Here is a 15,608-nt window from a genome sequence, read left to right on the forward strand (position 1 = left end):
TGCAACTGAAGAAATTGTGGCTTTTGTAGAGGAAAAAAGAAACTAATTTGATATTTTAAGGCAAGGGAGTCTTAGATACACTGAAAGAAACATCTTAAAACCACTGTGCCTTACTTTATTGCTATAATAACAAGTACATCTGAAACCCAATTATGCAGGTAACCTAGGATAACTTATAGGATTTAGTCAACTAAATATATCTATTGGATTGACATCATTTTTAAAAGCCCAGCAGTCAAAAATAATTCTTAAAATCCATTGGAAACAAAGAACAAATGAGAAATAGACTATGCAATAAAGTAAAGGTAGAAAAAATCTCATAAGTTGGTAATAGTATGATCTTATCTAAATGTAATCTTCATAAGCCTCCTGGGCATTACAATTTTCAGTTCAATGCTATTTGCATTGTTATGACAGAAATATTTATTACAGTCACCAGAGGAAAGATAAAGTGTCTGTGCCTGATGGTACTGAAAAGAGGAAGCTAGTAGAATTAAAAATTCTTGTGAAAATATAAGACATTCAAAATCCATTTAGTTCCATAAAGTATGGAGCTAAAGTTTTTAAAAAAGTTGAAATCCCACTTTTAGAAGTACATCCTCAAGTAGTTTTAATAGAACTTTAGTGGAGGACGAGAAATGGCAGTGATAAAATAAAGGATATATTTTTAAAGATTAAAAATCATAACTCACACAGATATAAAATAAACGTGTCAACAATTTTGTTTACCTTATTAATTAATGAGGGACAATTCAAAGGAAAATTCAAGGAACCACACATACATAGGTAATTAAAGAATGCTGAAGTATATTTACAAATTGATGCAAAATATGTCAATATTAAGGGCAATTGTCAATTGCATTCTACCAAACACAAGCGATTTGCATTTCTATGGACAAGAATTATTTACATTATTATTAGTTTTATACAACTTAAAGAGCTGTAAAAATAGTTCGGTAATGATAAAAGGTAGAGATAACCCAGAAAGGTGTGCTAGACAGACTATTCAGTCATCTTTTCTTTGGGGGAAAGGGACATTCCAAAGTCTTTCACAATATTTCCCAGCAGAGAGAATATTTTTTGTTAATTAGGGAAATATGCATAGAAAAGATGTTCTGATAATGTGGTTTCCCAAAAGATGCTACATTTGGACTTCTTACAGCCATCGTTATTAATAAAAATTGTTTCCTTCCCTGAACTCACAAAGAGTCTTGGTTTGTTTTAAAAACTCATTACTCTGAATGATAACAGAGTCTTACTGAAAATTAAGAATCCAAAATGTAAACGAAAAGTGCTCACTAACAAAAAATATACTGTTGAACCAATAGTAAATTTTAAAACAATGGGAATATTTTAAAACTTTCTTTCACTTAGCTTTTTAAGTGAGATTATTTAATTAACAACATTTTTAACTCAAAAAGTGATTTTACAATTTATTTGAAAGACCCAAGTGATGCTTTTCTCTGCCCTAGAGCAGTTTCTGCCTTACTTTCTGCTGATGGGTGGGTTTGGAGGGCGGGGAGAGGTTAGTTTTTCCTTTCTTTTATTTTGACTTTTGACTAATCATCTAATTTTGCAAAAGGGGCCGTGACATATGTTGAAAGATAAACCACAAAACTTGATCTCAGTTCTTAGCTCTAGCTACTACAAAACAAAAGCCTGCTCAACTACATCTTTAAGCAATCTTGGAATTAATGCTCACAATTTGGAGTACATAGATTTGATATCATTTGGAAATTTTCTATGTGCGTATGAATGTTTCTGAAACTCCTTTTATTCCTGATGTCTTATGGTAAATAGCATGCACCATAGCACAGATAAACTGCCATTTAGATATGTAAATCAAAGGTTTGGGGCACACAAAATATTGCACACGAAAAGATGAAAATAAGCCAGCAACCTGAATCTAAAAATGTACCTAAATTATTAGGTTATGCACAGTGTTCTCATCATTCCTCATAACCTAAATTAAAACTGACTATAAAACCCATCACACTATGCAATATTACTGTCCTTATCAGATCATATCTAATAGAGAGAGTAAATAATATAAAGGAGGTGCTATCTACAAGAACAAATCTCTAATTAGAGTTTATTTACATTCCCGTTATCACTTCCTTTTGTAAATTTCTTCACTGGAGTTTCTGATAAGTGGGCTCGTTAATGCTTGCTTGCGGTGGCCCAGAAACACCCATAGGAGACATCAGAATAATCAGCGCACAGATAGGTTTTACAATGAACCAGTGAGGATCTAAAAGGATTCTCTATATTCCTATATGCCCTGAACTTATTCATGCCAGTTGTGGGAACTGGGGGGTCAATTTTACTGTATTCTCCTATCCCCAAAGTTTCTATGCTTTGGCCAGAGGAACAGGACTAATAATCTACTAAAGAATAGAATACCCATAAATGAAATGGCTCGCTTTTATAAACTAGTCTTTGTCCTAAACAGCTTTCCAAGGACAAATTGGTTTGAAACGCATCAATTTTTATTTAGGTAACACCCTGAAGAGACTCAGCTAAAGTGGATCCCTCAAAAATCCCACTCCACATGGTCTTATAATAGCATAGTTTAGAGTTTAAGGTGGTGACTGGAATCAGATTGTTAGAATTAGCTCCATCACTTATTGGCTTTGTGACCTTAGGCAAATTGCTTAAACTCTTTGAACTTCAGTTTCTCGTTTGTGAAATGGCAGTGTTAATTATACCTAGCTTATCTTGTGTAAATCCATTGAGTTATTATTTATACAATGCCTGGAACTGAGCCCAGTACATGGTGCTACCTAATCTTAGCTACTACTACTATTATTGTTATTATTTATCATCATTATCATTATTATTACTCCCATTTCCCTCCATGACTGACCTACATTCCTTGGGCTTACAGTAGATCTCCCAGAGCAAATATGATGACCACCACACATAAAACATACCAACATGCCTTGCCCAGATGTGAACTAGTAAACCCCTGATAGGAAGCACCCTGGACCAAACTGAATGTCTTTAAATCCTACTCTACCCCAAATCCTGCTTTGTGACAATTGAAATTATCGCATTCCCACTTCAAATGCATAATTAGCAACCTGAGTTTTTGGAAAGTTTTTAAAATGGAACTAAAATCCATACCTAAGGTTCTCAATAGTCCATAAAATATATATTGGATGAATTAAAAATAATAACACATATTTGTTGAAGATCTATATTACGTTACTTATTGGGGATTCAGAGAAATTTAAGCCGCTGTTTCTTCTACACAAGGGCTTAGTGGAGAAAGGCCGATAAACACATGATTACCATACAGTGTACGAAAGGTTTCTTGTGAAATTTGCATTGGCTCCATTCATGCTTATTTTCCAGCTCTGTCAGCCAGAGCAAAGTTCTTGGCAAAATAGTGAAGTAGGTACAGTTTATCTTTGGCTCCTTCCCTCTCCCCTTCAGACATTCCTTTGTTCTCCATCAGGAAGTCACTTCCTCTTCTAGGCAACTCTGAGTCCAGTTCTATGGTTGAGAACAGATGGCAATAATATCTGCTGATACGTTTGTTGCTGATATGAAATTTAAGGATTTTCCCCTTCTGAATGTAAGTGCATTCTTGAAGAGAGTTTCTGGACCCAAAACACCATTGAGGAGCTAAAGGAATGAATCTCTACAGGAAGAATTTCAGGCAACTGACTAGCTGAGAAGAGAGAAGTCTCAAAGTACTGCCAAATTTTTTCTTTAATCATAATTGCTTCTGCTCCATATTTATCTTTATTATATTGCCCATCCTTTCTGACAAGAGCTGTTTTCCGTAGTATTCAAGTAGCATTCAGACCAATGAATAGATTGTAGAGCTTTTCAATTGCTTGCATTCTTGCTATATATATTATTGGACAAGGATTTGGAATACTCAGACTTCAATCTATTTTGCCCCATTCTGACAGTATGTTTCAAGCCCCCTTTTCCATCAAACTCAATTATTATGCTTCATATTCACAATAGAACTCCCTCTTCTTCTGTTAAATTAAAACATGCAAACCTTCAGTGGAGAAAAGAAATATTTTATTCATTAATGAAAAGACATGTTTTCCTCACAATGCTTTCTATTCAAAGGTTTGTGCTGTAGTATTGTGCATGTTTTTGTCTCATATAAGAGGAGCAGGTTCTAACAGGCTAGCCTGTTATTAGAATTTATCTCTTTTCATGCATAAGAAGTTCATTCTTTTAAAAGTTAATCCTTTTCTCTAAAAGGGATATACTATCTCTTTAGAAATTAATCAGCTCTTGCCTTCAAATTTTGTCTTAAATTGCTGCATAGCTTTGTTCCACTTCTAAATCATTTGTCATAGCTAAATGGAGGGAGGTCTGTGAATTGCTGCAGCTGCCTTTAAGTGAGCATTTTTCTTTGGTTCGTAGAACAGGCACTGTTTGCATCCTCTTTTCACAAACATTTTTTAAAGTTCCAATGACAGAATGAAAGAAGATTCATTTTCCATGGGAATCCAAAGTTGAATGGTAAATAATGAAAATAAAATCATGCGTATATAAATAATAATGGCACAGTAGCGCAAGGAAATTAATTTATGAAATTCAAGACTTTCTGAATACTTAGCTGTTAAAACTCCACTAACTTCCATTATAATTTTTAGTCAGACATGAATAACAGTTGTTTCTTTCTTGGAAAGTAGTTGGGAAGCAAATGTTATCACATGTTCCTAAAAGAATTCAATTAGCGTGCCTCCTTCAAAGCGTTAACCAGACTGATTTTTTGCTTTGGTAATTCCATCATGGTAAATGTCTGTAATACAACATCACTAGATGATTAAAAATACCTTTATTTGTGAAGGCAGGAGCTAGAATGATATTTAGCCTATGATTTCTTTAGTCACAAACAGTGGGGGGAAATGCAGTATAGGAGGAGGAAAACAGTAGGAGAAAAACCAGAGAGAGCAAAACTCAGTTTAGGTATAGACAGTATTGACAAATGAAAGTCTATCTTCAGAGACTATCTATTAATATTGATTTTTTTCATTTGTGTCAAAAATAGTACCTGCAAGAAAGACGAGATATTCTCCTAGCTCTCTCTTGTTTGATAGTCAAATAATCTGGAAATGTTCTGCATTGGTGAAATGGCGATAGGACCCAGACATATGACATTTAAGTCTTCTCTGGCAGCTCAGAAAAGGTTATGGGTATTTGCCTACAACTAAGCAGTATTCACAACATAGAGAAGGAAACCTTAAAATAATAGAGCCTTGAGACTAGAAGTTGTCTAAGCCAATCTGCCATCTAATGTTTGAATATTCTACATCTTGATAAATGATTGTCTAACCCATATGCCTGACGTAGCTCAGATTCTCACAACCTCTTGCCATAGCCAATTTCCTCAACTCCATGACTGCTAACTACTAGAAGGCCTTCTACCCCTCAAAAGGAAAAATTAACAAGCAGTTTTTCTAGGCGAGACCTGCATATCTTCCAATGATGGATCCGAAAGATGATAATTTCCTCTCTTTGTCCCCCACCTAGATTTCTACGTCAGTCACCTCAAATATAAAGAAATGGTATTTTCTGTGTCTATTTGGCTCTAATATATATTTGTCACCAAACTGTGCAGCTATTAATGAGCATGCAGTTTCAATAATTCCTTAAATTACTGGCTCAGTTTGTATGAATCCCTCCTTGTAAAATAAATGTGCTAAAATGACTTACAGTTAGGTTAATATTAGTAACAAATAAATAATATCAGATATAGGTAGGAAAATTTTTAACATCAACAGAATAAAGTACTCCTGGTATAATAGAAGAGGTTATGAAACTCATCAAATATCCAAAATGACAAGGTGTACCTTTCAGATAATTAAGAGTTATAAATTTGTTAAAGTAGATTTCTCATTTTTCAGTTAGACAGCCAGACACCACTCTTCTTTGACTAAGCCCTAAGTACATAATCTCATTTTCCTGCTCGTTCTCTAGTTCATGTTTGTGTACCAAATAAGAACTATGTTTAACTTGTTGCTGTTTCCTTTTTCTGTTTTTTTTTTTTTTTCAATAAAGACCTAGTTTTACTTGCACATTTTTCACGAGCATCAAATAGTGGGTGATCTTTCAAGCTTGAACAGTAACAGTTGTATCGCTGAGGAAGGATTTCTTGTTTCAAATGATTTAGGTAATGATTTACAGCTATTTTTGGTAATACTCAAAATGACAGTTCCTTGAATTTTTCTGTGTGCAAAAAAATTTACTGGGCTGGCATCTTTCAGACCCTGGGAGGTTCGTCTCAATTCTTGGCATGTGGGAACAAGGGAATACTCTGAAATCCTTACTCCAGAGGGAATTGACCTATCCACATTATCTCGTGATACATGTAAATGTTTCATGAGGCTTCCCTAAATGTCTGTGGCCTCTCGAGGCCTGGAATTTGTGGGACAGGGCTAATCTGTGAATGGGGTGAAATTACCTATAAGCCTTGGGCATTCCAAGACCGTGCCTGATAAACTGACCTATAATGATAGTTTAGTTCCTCTAAAGAAAACTAACTCTACTTTGCAGGATTTGTCTTCATACAGTACTCTATAAATGGCTGTTAAAAGTAAAAAGGATGCAAAAAGGTGATAAATAAGAATTAACAACCTTTTAAAATTCTGAACATCATCAGAAGATACATGTGGGTACCACTGGCTGTTGGAAAGCATAAACAATGGTAAAAAAAAAAAAGTATATATATATATGTGTGTATATATATATGTGTGTAAAAAAGGATGCAAAAAGGTGATAAATAAGAATTAACAACCTTTTAAAATTCTGAACATCATCAGAAGATACATGTGGGTACCATTGGCTGTTGGAAAGCATAAACTATGATAAAAAAAAAAGTTTTCATATATATATATATGAAAAAGAGATAGTAAAGGAGGAAGGGGAAGAAAGAGCATAACAGACAAGATAGGAGTGAGGTAGAAAGAAATTTTTTTAAAGAGAAAAAGAGTATTAAATATACCTTTCAGTCATTTCCTTACTCAAAAATCTTCAGTAGATCTTTGGTAGTTACAGGATAAATCACAGCATCTTTAAATTGATATTTTATGTGTTCCATGATCTAGATAGAACCTACCTCTCCAACACATGTCCTCTTATTTATTGATTATTCCCAGAATATTCCTTTGGGGTTCTATCTTCTTTTCTTTGCTTCCTAAGGAAAAATCCCATGTATTCTTCAAGACACTGCCTCAGGGACTAGACTTTGAAGTTTTATACAGATAGAATGTATTGATCTTGATCTCTACCATATTTGTCTTATACTTCTTAACACTTTTTCAAATGCCCTCCTCGGATAGTATTCTATGCAATCCCCTTAACAGCAGTGATGGATTAGGGATAGTTTATTCTAAGAACTCTGAATCTAATTTTATCAAATATTTGTATCCTGGTGTTTTGCATATGTTTTATTGTTATAAGTTATAAAATTTAGACAATTACAAAACTGCTTTCCCCACTAATCTTCATTATGCTACCAAGTTCTATCAGCTATACAAGTATATCTTCACCTCACTAAACTCTTCAGCTTTGGAAGATTTTACTTACTCGGTTTTCCCAAGACTCCATTTTGTTTGAAATCAGCATCTAGTACAAGCAAACAAAGTTTTTACTGGGAGCCTTTTTAAAGAAACTTATCATGCAGAAGTTATTTGATAAAGAGTTTCTATTTTTCTCATGATGATAAGGAATGTTGAATTTAAAATATTTAATAAAAGCAGTAGCACTGGAGCATTTCTACAGAAATACATGAAAAATCAGATATCCAGGAATTAAGATAAAAAGACCTCACTCTTAGAGAACGGTAGAAATTGAATTCCTGCAGATCTCCAAATTTAAGTGCAAACTTGTCTTTAGAGCTTGCCTGGATGTGTGAATGAACATGTATAGTAAACACAACTTCCATGGGACTTTATGTATAAAGAGCTCCTAACGAAGAAAGTCACAAAGAGAAGCCCAAGAAAATATGTAACTATAACTCAGCTCACACTTTCGTACTCCAAGACCTAAACCAATAAATTGAATGTATAACAATTGAATTTCTACAAGGAGAATTAACAAAAATCTGCAACATCATGGTACTCTAAGAAGCCAATTCGAACCTCTTAAAAAAAAAAAAAAAAGCTGTATCCTTACTAATTCCTAAAAGCTAAAAGGACAGCAACAATTAACTTTCATTAAGCACAAAGACCTCACCATACACAGAAATGAAATTTAAAAGCAAGATGGCCACCAAAATTATCATTTATGAAATTTTCCAGATTATAACTCTTAGGCCTCATGTGGTTTACTCACGAATAGCCTACAATACCCAAGCCATATATAATTCTTGCACTTGAATGTTATGTGAGTCTAAGGTCCATGGTGGTTATATAACACACCTGGATAATGAGTGCCTCCACAAGTGGAACCAAAGACATGTATACTAAGAGAATTAAAAGAGAAAGGGGCTCTTGGGTAAAACAGCACAACTTACTGGAATGTCAAGCAATAGTACATCAGCATATTGGTGTAACTATTTCCAGATTCATTGAACTCTCGGGACTCATTGTGATTTTGGCCAAAATAGCTTAGATTTTCCCTATCCTCCTAGCACCACACCTTGGTTCGTTTTATTTCCTCTTCCTGGAAACTTTCTTCCCTTCTGTCTGTCAGAAATATTGTGCATCTTCAAGGACGAGCTCAAAACCTAACCGCCAACCTATGGTGGTTTCTGTATCTTTTAAATTCCAGCATCATTTTGTTTTCTAGGTATTTATTTATTGTCTAGCTTATCTGTAATTTTTTTCTATATAAATCTTTTTTTCCTTCAGCTACATTATACGTTTCTTAAAGATAGAAATTATATTTTGTAATGCGCTGTGTACCAAACATTGCCTAATATAGCAACTCTCCCTTGTAGATATTCATTAAATATTTGTTGACTGGTTGATATAATTAATAACCCTTATGCTGACTTACTTTTTATGTTTCTCAAGAAAAAGAAAAAAAAAACACCTCATAGATCCAAATGTGGGAACCTAGATAATTTGAGAATTTTGAGCTACTTTTCAAAACTTTATTTGTCTAATCATGACATCATGTGTCAATAAATGCATCTTGGTACTAGAATTCATGGCTATGCTTAGTTATTAGGAAGTATTCAGGATGATTCAAAATATTAATTTTTAGAAATTCAGTGAGTTGACACAAAAAAATATTAAAATTCTCATAAACTTCAGATCCCAGAGAATTCTACCCAAGGATTCTTCCCTATGAGAAATACTATTTTAATGAACCCTTAACTACTCCAAACTATGGAATTAAAAGAAAATGCATAAACATATATGTATTTTGACTTTAATTTTACTTCCAAAAACCACATTCCAAATAAATAATTAAAGACATATACAAATAGTTAGCTATAAAGATATTGATTATACAATTTAAATATATAAAAATATTTTAAAGCCTAAATAAAAATAGGTGAATGGATGTCATATGGCTAAAGCCAACCAGTGAGAGGAGATTGTAGGAAGAATGTTCTTTCCTAGCATCATCTGTGCTCACAGTTCTTACTTATTTTTGTTTGTAGGTCCATGGGAAGTGTATGTGTAAACACAACACAGCAGGCACCCACTGCCAACATTGTGCACCGTTATACAATGACCGCCCTTGGGAGGCAGCTGATGGCAAAACAGGATCTCCTAAAGAGTGCAGAAGTAAGTACCAAGTCCACAAGACTCAAAGCCTTCTTTATAAACTAATCTGTGGACTCCTTGTCATCTCTGGAAACATGAAGTAGTGGGTGACAGACGCTGTAACCTACACAAACAGAGCCCATATCGCTGCCCACTATGACCTCAATTATGGGAAAGAATTAACTGCTTGCAAATTTGCCAATGTGTCTGTTTTGCCAAGAATGCGTTGCCTATTTGCTTGGCCACTTTGCAGGACCTAAGCACCTTCCTTGAAAATTTGACTTCATAAAAACATGGCGAGACACAAGAACAACTGAAGATTGTGGTGTACAATTACTCTCATGGCTGAGATAATAAATCGGAATCATGAAAATAGCTATGTTGAGCTCATTTCTCAAAACAGCCCTATAAAGCAGGTGGTGTTAATCCCATTTTAGAGATCAGGAAACTAAGGCTTAGCGAGGTTAAATAAATTGCCAAAATTAATAAGTGATAGAGTCAGGACTTGATCCCAAACCCTCAGACTCCAAATTAAATGTTTTATTTTTTCTATAATACCATCATGCCCTTCTTTTTGCTTTACTTAAAATAACAAATCAAATTTGAAATTAATCCAGTTAGTCAAGAAGGAGACTGCATTACCAGGGCTAACTTCGGGTTTAAGGTTTGAGATTATACAAGAAAGTAAAAAATATGGGAATGTGAACCTTTTTCTTTTTTTTTTTCAATTCAAAATGTTCGAGAAACACACATGCCCATAACAGTGTTAACATTCACAGACTTCAATTTTATCAGGCTTTAAAGGCAGGTACTGTGGGGAAAGTTGCGAGAAGTCTCTTCTCATACATAATTTGGAATCATAACTGATTTATTTTAGTTTCTAGGAAATGTAAAGGATTTCCTCCAAGCATAAATCTTAAATTATCTTGTATTTTTTAAAGATTATGAATCATCAAAATATCATAACACATCAAGGAAACAATGAAAAACAATAGCACAAACATTTTTAAATACAGTTTACCTCCAGGAAAAAGTCTGGATTCTTATTCTAAATCACTCATCAAGAGAATCTAAAGAATTTCTCCTAAATTCCTAGAATGCCATTCTGGCCCTTTCCAAAGAAACCATGTGCACATCTAATACATATAGAACACAGAGATTTGTCACTTGGCCCTATTGACTGATCATCTTAGAAATGCCTTTGAGAAATTATTACATAAGAAACACTGTTGGCTTCTTCTACAAGAAATTTGAGGCTTCTGTAGGAGACGACCTGGTACAAGAGCTGATAAATAGAAAGGTAAGTCAATCTACCTGCCAACTTACTCCTTGCTCCCAGGCTCATTGGCGAGTATGAATTCAGGCCTGTATCTGCAATATGAATTGTCATTTTTAGATAATGCCTGACAATCTAGCTTTTTTAAGCAAGGTCATGGGACCTACAGTGATGTCAGTGGTTCTTGGGAAGTAGCGGGAATGGAAATGATGATATGTTACCATTAGAGAGAGAAAAAAATGGTGGCCACTCAAATAGGCTTCCCAAAATAAATTTCAACTCTAATTACTAAGGTAACTGTAATATCTCTGCCTAAGACAAAACTATAGTTTGTGGGCTTCTAGGCATATCCCAAAACTTTTTAAATTAAAACTATAATATATCAATTATATCTCAAAAAAAAAAATCTAAAAAATCAGTAGAATACACACACCAAAAAAAAAAAAAAAAACCTTAAAAAAAAGAGATGGGAGTCTAGAGTTCTCAGTGTATGCCCTTTTATATTGTTTTGATTCTTGTGTTCTGTGAAAATGGGCATTATTCACAAAAACTAAAAATTTAAAACATTACCAACAGCTTACCCTCTTTTTAACAGTTTGAATGTTAGAAAACCTGCCACTTTATTTGTAATTATTTATTTTCCTTCCATGCTTCTTTTTTTCCAGCCTGCAAGTGCAATGGGCATGCTGATGCCTGTCACTTTGACATTAATGTGTGGGAGGCATCAGGGAATCGCACTGGTGGTGTCTGCAATGACTGTCAGCACAACACGGAAGGTCAGCATTGCCAGCGATGTAAGCCAGGCTTCTATCGGGACCTTCGGAGACCCTTCTCTGCTCCAGATGCTTGCAAAAGTAAGTGAACTTATGTATGCTTCCTGGGAAAAAGGAGGATTTGTACAGAGGAGGTGAATCTTTCCATCCTCCATTTGCTGGCCCAAGGGAGAGGGGTTGTGAAATTTCAGACAATAAATCTCACACATCAGTTAATTTCTTCACTGATAAAGGGCAAGAATTTTCTACTTGTTAGGTGAAAACAGTACAATATTCATAAAAGTAATTTTCCTTTCCCACTTTTCATGAAGTAAAATTATTTCCCGTAGCACCACATTTTGGAAAACAAGATGACTAATATAAGAGAAGAAAGAATGATGAAAAGGGAGATATATTTAAAATTATCTGAAGACTAAATATATGAATAAAACATAGACAATAAATGGACTCAAACTAATGAAATAAAGAGTGGTTACCTACATTTGGATCATTCTAGCTTTCATCTCTAGAGTGAACCTGAACACCTGTTTTGATTTCAGTATGAAAGCAATTTGGTTGACACCGCTCTAATATATCCCTGTATCATAAACATATTTAGAACATAACAATAGTTCCCTACTCTCCTTCAAAATACTATTCATATAGAATAGATTATGTTTTTTTTGGCATAACTTCAATAAGTTTATTTGGAAAAAGAGCAGACTTTTTAAGCATCTGTCCAATTATCTGAAACATGTGACTATTAAGGTTTCATGCAGAGCCTAAATGTCCAATGTGGCTGAATAGCTCATCTAATTACATGAGTATTTAAATGTCCATTAACTCAGAAATTATTAGAGGACAAAAACCACTCAAGACTGTTAATGGAGATTGATGATCATGCCCTTCCTATCCCTACCAAGTACTCCATGTTCTAGCTCAAAACAGTGACAGGAAAGGAGCAATACAACAGGAAATAATCATTTAAAATCTTGTTTTTTAAGTTAAAGGAAAAATTCTATTGCTCTTGAAAGATACATATTTTTAACAACAGGCAGGAAATATCTACATCAAAATTCAAGTGGGCTTATTTGTTACAAGCTTTCTTCTCTCTTAAATTATGGAAGATAGACTGTGGCACAGCTCACTTTCAACAGTGAGCCCCAAATTTAGATTCGTCATAATATTTCTCAGAGAGTTTTATTTTACTCTCACTCTTGTGAGTACTCAGACTTGAAGTTAGAAACTACTACTAATAAGTCATGTTGCTAATTTCTTCTACTTAACAAATACATGCAGCAAGTAGGGGATTAAAAAAATAACTGATGCCAATTTAGTCCTTTTAGCATAACTTGTAGGAAGCGGTTGGCTTGGTGGGGAAGATCTATATTTTCTTCTTTCTTTCTACAGACAGCCCCCTGATCCACTGAGTAGACTGCCTGAGGAAGGGCTATCTCCATTCACTTTACGACTACTCCAGCATATGTCTGAGACGGAGATGCCTGTGTCCATTCACTTCCCTAGCATGATTTTCCTTACCGACAGTTTCTGTTCCTTCTCTTTCCTTTTCTGAGCCAGGGGTAGATCCCAACACTTATTAGCACATCTAATTCTTCTTTCTACCTAGATACTCTCTATAATATATTATTTATTTGGGAATATGTTTGGCAACATTTTCACTATTTAGTAATATTTTCATATCATTAACTCTCTCCTTGGAAGACATGTCCCTATATCACCTCTAAAGTCATTAATTCTGATAATAAAATTTATGAAAATAAGTTAATATACTTAACATTTATTAAGTACCCATAGTGAACCAGATTTCATGCTACGTGCTGATAGAGATGTTGCTATAGCCATAACTTTTCTCCCCATTAATTCCCACTTTACTTTTATGAGGAAGGTAGTATCAAGTAAACAAGTTGATATTTTTAAAAATTTAAAGTATCCCAGTGTGTGGTTCCATCAACAACATGTACAATGTTATTCGAAATAACAATTTTATTATATTTATTCTACTGTGCTCACCAAGGCAGAAAAATAACCTGTTACTCAGTGTGTGGTCCAGAGACCAATTCCACTGGCATCAACTGATTAGAAAACGCAGAACTTCTGATCCCACCAAAACCTGCTGAATCAAATATGCACTTTAACGATATTCCCAGGTAATTGTATCATATTAAAGCTTAACACTTTTCAACAAGAATTAAGTGCTTTTTAGCACTTACTCTAAGGTTTGTTTTTAAAAATTAGCCCAACATTCTACCATTCCCTGAGCATCCAAATTAACTAAGGTTTGCATCTCTACCTGTGTGTATACAGACTTAAAAATTTTTAATTAATTACATAAAGATTTACTGAGAAAAAAATGGAAATCTGGACAAATGTGTTTCTACAGTACAGCATTTTCCAAGGTTTGATCCATGGAATACTAATTCCATGAGCTGTTAATAGGTATTAGGATAAAGGGAAATTTTTCTATGGCCTGAAAATTTAGGAAATGGTGACTTAATCAAAGGTTTCTTTACTCAGAGACTTTCGTATGCTAATGTTCATTATAAACCTCCTATAGAGCTTTGACATATGTCTCTCAAATGTAGCCAGAAAATGCTTTTCTTACACAGCATCTTGTAGGACCAGTGTTCTATAGAACACACTGGAAAATGCTGCTATGTGAAGACTTCACTTGGGAGTACATATTTTAGGGATTCCTTCTGTTTATTTGTTCCTCATTTCCAAGACCTAGAGCCTATAACTGTATATCAAGGAAATGCTAAGCCTTTTGAAATAATTACAAACATAATGTTAACTAAGCCCGGGCAATCTAGTCTATTGGACTGCCAGCAGTGATATATGAAAGCACATATCTTCTTTATTTCCTAGTTAATGTCTTCTCAGGAGTTGGAACCGTTGAACGCCTGAAGCAGCAGCCCAGACAGAATTTACTAGAAGTGTATAAATTATAGCTCAGTTTAGCTCAGGAGACATTTATTGAGTGGCTTTTCTGAGCCAGGCACTTCAGTAAGGACTAGGTCTGTAAAGATGAAAAGGTCTTCCCTACAAGATCTTACACTCTAAGAGAAATATACAATAACAGGTCATTTTAATACATCGTGGTGATGGTGATGATATAATAGCAATAGCTAACATTTTTTGAGTGCCTACTCTTCTCTGTTCACTGTTCAAAGGGCTAATATATGTATTAATTCATTTAATTTTCACAAAAGCACTTTGATATAGGTACTATTATCATCCTCACTATAGGAGGAAAGTGTAATGAAAGAGATATGCTGAGTGCCTTAGGGAGAGTGTGGGGGTGGGGCGAAGGCAGTTAAGGAAGACTTCCTTGAGGAGATGCCTCTGATATGTTTTTGGTGGATGTTTTTATTTTTTTCCTCTAAAAGTGCTAAAACAGAAAGTGTGTTTTGGTTTTTAATCAATGGTTGCCTTTGTTGCCTTTGAGTTCATCTATAAAATGGAATGAATTGATGTTATTCAATCTACTACACATTTAATAGAATATTAATCTGAGCATATTAATTCATTCAATAAATATTGGTGACATTAATCTTGGGACTCTGTTCCCCATTAGATAGCTAGATCCTGGCCAAATAAGCCAAAGATTTGTTGACTCCATTCATGGTCCAAACTATATTTTCCCTCCCACTTTCCTGATAAGTACTATGCTAAATGCTATGGTACTTATGTGTACACTTAATTGATGGTCACAAATTCATCAAACATGAATAAAAAGGGCCATGAACCAAATCTACTAGCCAACAGATATATTCCTGTGAGCAATTAAATCATCTCTCAGTTCTCATTTCCTCTTTATTTCAAATGTAACCAGAGTCAGCTGTGGGACCCAAACAATCAACTACA

General features: G+C 34.4%; 1 protein-coding gene across 3 annotated transcripts in view; it reads left to right on the forward strand.

Moving 5' to 3' along the window:
- Positions 1–15,608, forward strand: part of NTN4 (netrin 4) — a 97,808-nt gene that overhangs the window by 54,478 nt on the left and 27,722 nt on the right. For all 3 annotated transcript variants that reach the window (XM_025048818.1, XM_006914596.3, XM_025048819.1), the window contains exons 4-5: positions 9,590–9,716; positions 11,637–11,825. In XM_025048818.1, coding sequence (XP_024904586.1) covers positions 9,590–9,716; positions 11,637–11,825 — 316 coding nt within the window. The remainder of the gene's footprint in view (positions 1–9,589; positions 9,717–11,636; positions 11,826–15,608) is intronic.

Source organism: Pteropus alecto, unplaced genomic scaffold (genome assembly GCF_000325575.1).
Source record: "Pteropus alecto unplaced genomic scaffold, ASM32557v1 scaffold94, whole genome shotgun sequence".
Lineage (NCBI taxonomy): Eukaryota > Metazoa > Chordata > Mammalia > Chiroptera > Pteropodidae > Pteropus > Pteropus alecto.